General features: G+C 35.2%; 1 protein-coding gene across 1 annotated transcript; it reads right to left on the bottom strand.

The window, feature by feature from the left end:
* Positions 1–1,603: 1,603 nt before the first annotated feature.
* LOC132253588 (uncharacterized) lies at positions 1,604–2,026 on the bottom strand. The gene has a single exon (XM_059736083.1). It carries the CDS (start codon positions 2,005–2,007, stop codon positions 1,753–1,755), a length of 255 nt encoding a protein of 84 aa, XP_059592066.1. The 5' UTR covers positions 2,008–2,026; the 3' UTR covers positions 1,604–1,752.
* Positions 2,027–2,470: the final 444 nt, after the last annotated feature.

Genomic DNA, 2,470 nt, shown 5'->3' with positions numbered 1-2,470 from the left:
TTGAGATATTAGGATATTAGTTGTTCTTTCCTTATATCATTCTTTCTTTGTATCATTCTTTCCCATTCTTAGAATGGTGATTACCCTCTATATATACTCTGTACATGAATGAATGAAATAATCAATGAAAAACTACCATTCATCAATTTGAAGTTTAATTTTTTTTTAAAATTATTAAAAGAAAAAAAAATCTGACATTTTTGGGATTTCTTGTTTCTATTGCAGAAGGAAGATTTGTTGAAGATGGTGGACGGTTTGACTCATCAGAGAGAGTTTCTAAAATCGATGAGTTTGTGGATTCGTCTTTTTCTTGAATTTTATTTTTTCAAAATAGGTATGATCATCAAATTGTTTCTAATATTTCCTTAAAATCCAATCAGGAAATCGAGAATGTGAACTTGTTGTGCAACACGTTGAAAGCTCTCAACTCAGAATTGAAGGCAAGAAAACAACAGGTAATTTGTTTTAGTATTTTTTTTTCTTCTGGAACTATTCGGAATTGGGATTTGAACTCATTTGAACTTTACTTTGGTGATAACAATTGAATCTTGATACGGTAATAGTCGAAGCTAGAGTGGAGAGTGCGGAGCAAGTTGATCTTCAACAACCATTACCACTCCTCCTTCGCCACTCTACCCAAACTAGTGCGTTGGTGCCATCTACAACGGGGTCGGATGTGGTTTACCTTATTTCGGGACCAGACCTGAGTCCATCGCTGGATCTCAACCTCAACATAGCTCTTAATTTCGATTCCACACAACTGAAGAGGGTTGTAGCTTCTCAAGCTAGGAAGAAGAGGCTTCAAATTTACAAAGTGAAGAAACCCAAAGACGGTCCAAGTCCCTCTATCCTCTCTTTTGGTTAGTGGTTCAAAATTCGTTCATCATCTCTAAAATGGAAGTTTTATTTTCCCATAATTTTTAGCCTAATTCTTTTTTCTGATGATCGATTCAATCTTTGATAGATAAACCTTGGTTGTATTTCTCTTTTCAACAAATTTAGTAATGACCACATTTGATCCAGCAGTAGATGACACCAAAGCACTGGTTTAAGTAGAGCGGTGAATGGAGAATGGCAATGAGTGTTGACTGTTGAGGATGGAATAAGAAAAAGGAAAATAGAAAAAGAGATCCTTTGTTTTGATTTAAAGGGATCTTTCTGTTTTCTTATATTCCATGGACTTTTGTCCTAATTCGTAAAAGAGAATAAACCACTAGCCAAATGATTTACTCTATATTTGAATATGCAGTACAGGTGAATCCCTCACCAAACAAACTCATGAAAGCTATAAATAAGAGGGGTTCACAGTCCAAATTGTCTTAGGAATTGACTGCTTGTTACTTAAATAGACATCCATATCGTATCGTTTAAATGTGGACGTGGAAAACTGATGATTGCATAGAAAATTTGGTGAGATTAAACAACTACTTTTCCCTACAATTTCCATCTGGTTTCAACAAAAAACCCAATGACATACCAGCAAAATGAGATCCCTAATACAACAAAGAATGGTCTACCTTATCCCTTTGGAGAACCTAGTTGTTTGAAAAATGAGAAATCCTTATTCAAATGCTTGAATAGAACACAACCCACAAACATGGAAGAGAAGATTCAAACCAAGTGATGATACAAACAAGCTGCAAGCAAAATGGAAATAAATCTAAAACTATAAAAGCCACATATAGTAGTAGCAGATAAATGGGCAAAGCTTAGGTGCTCATCTTCCAAAATCTTATTTAGGCTTTAAGGCCTTTAGGCCTCATAATTCTCTTCTGCGCCTTCCTCATACTCACCCTCGTCATTAGCAGTTGCATCCTGGTATTGCTGGTATTCTGACACCAAATCATTCATGTTGCTCTCTACTTCCATGAATTCCATCTCATCCATTCCTTCCCCAGTATACCTGTGCAAGAAAGACTTGCACCTAAACATGGCTGTGAACTGCTCGCTCACCCTCCTGAACATCTCCTGGATTGAAGTGGAGTTCCCCACAAATGTAGATGCCATCTTCAAACCTCTTGGTGGAATATCGTGTTAATCAAACTTTATAAACTTTATGCAGAAATAATTATTAAAAAAAATAATTTTGGATGCATAAAACAAAATAAATGGAAGTACTAAAATAATGATCTTATTCTTACCTTGATCCATGATACCAATAACACTTTTGAAGTGAGATTGAGTCACTTTGTGAATCATATTGTCAAGGTCTTCAACTCACTACTCTCATATAGCGAATGGTTCACTTGTGTGGTGTATGTTGTTAAAAATAAAACAACAAAAAAGACATAAGAATGAGAGTGTGGCTTGGGACCTCAACTTATAAAAAGTTGTACATCTCTTAGTCTTCCTGTCAAAGACTATATGGGAGTTATACTAATTATTTACACCCATTATGTACAAATTAATGTGTAATGGTGGGTTATGAACTTGAATGCATCTCTATAATTGCATAGGTTATACTTTTCCA

The sequence above is a fragment of the Vitis vinifera genome, chromosome 4 (assembly GCF_030704535.1).
Source record: "Vitis vinifera cultivar Pinot Noir 40024 chromosome 4, ASM3070453v1".
In the NCBI taxonomy this organism is placed as follows: Eukaryota; Viridiplantae; Streptophyta; class Magnoliopsida; order Vitales; family Vitaceae; genus Vitis; species Vitis vinifera.
This window is presented reverse-complemented; position numbering and strand designations above follow the sequence as displayed.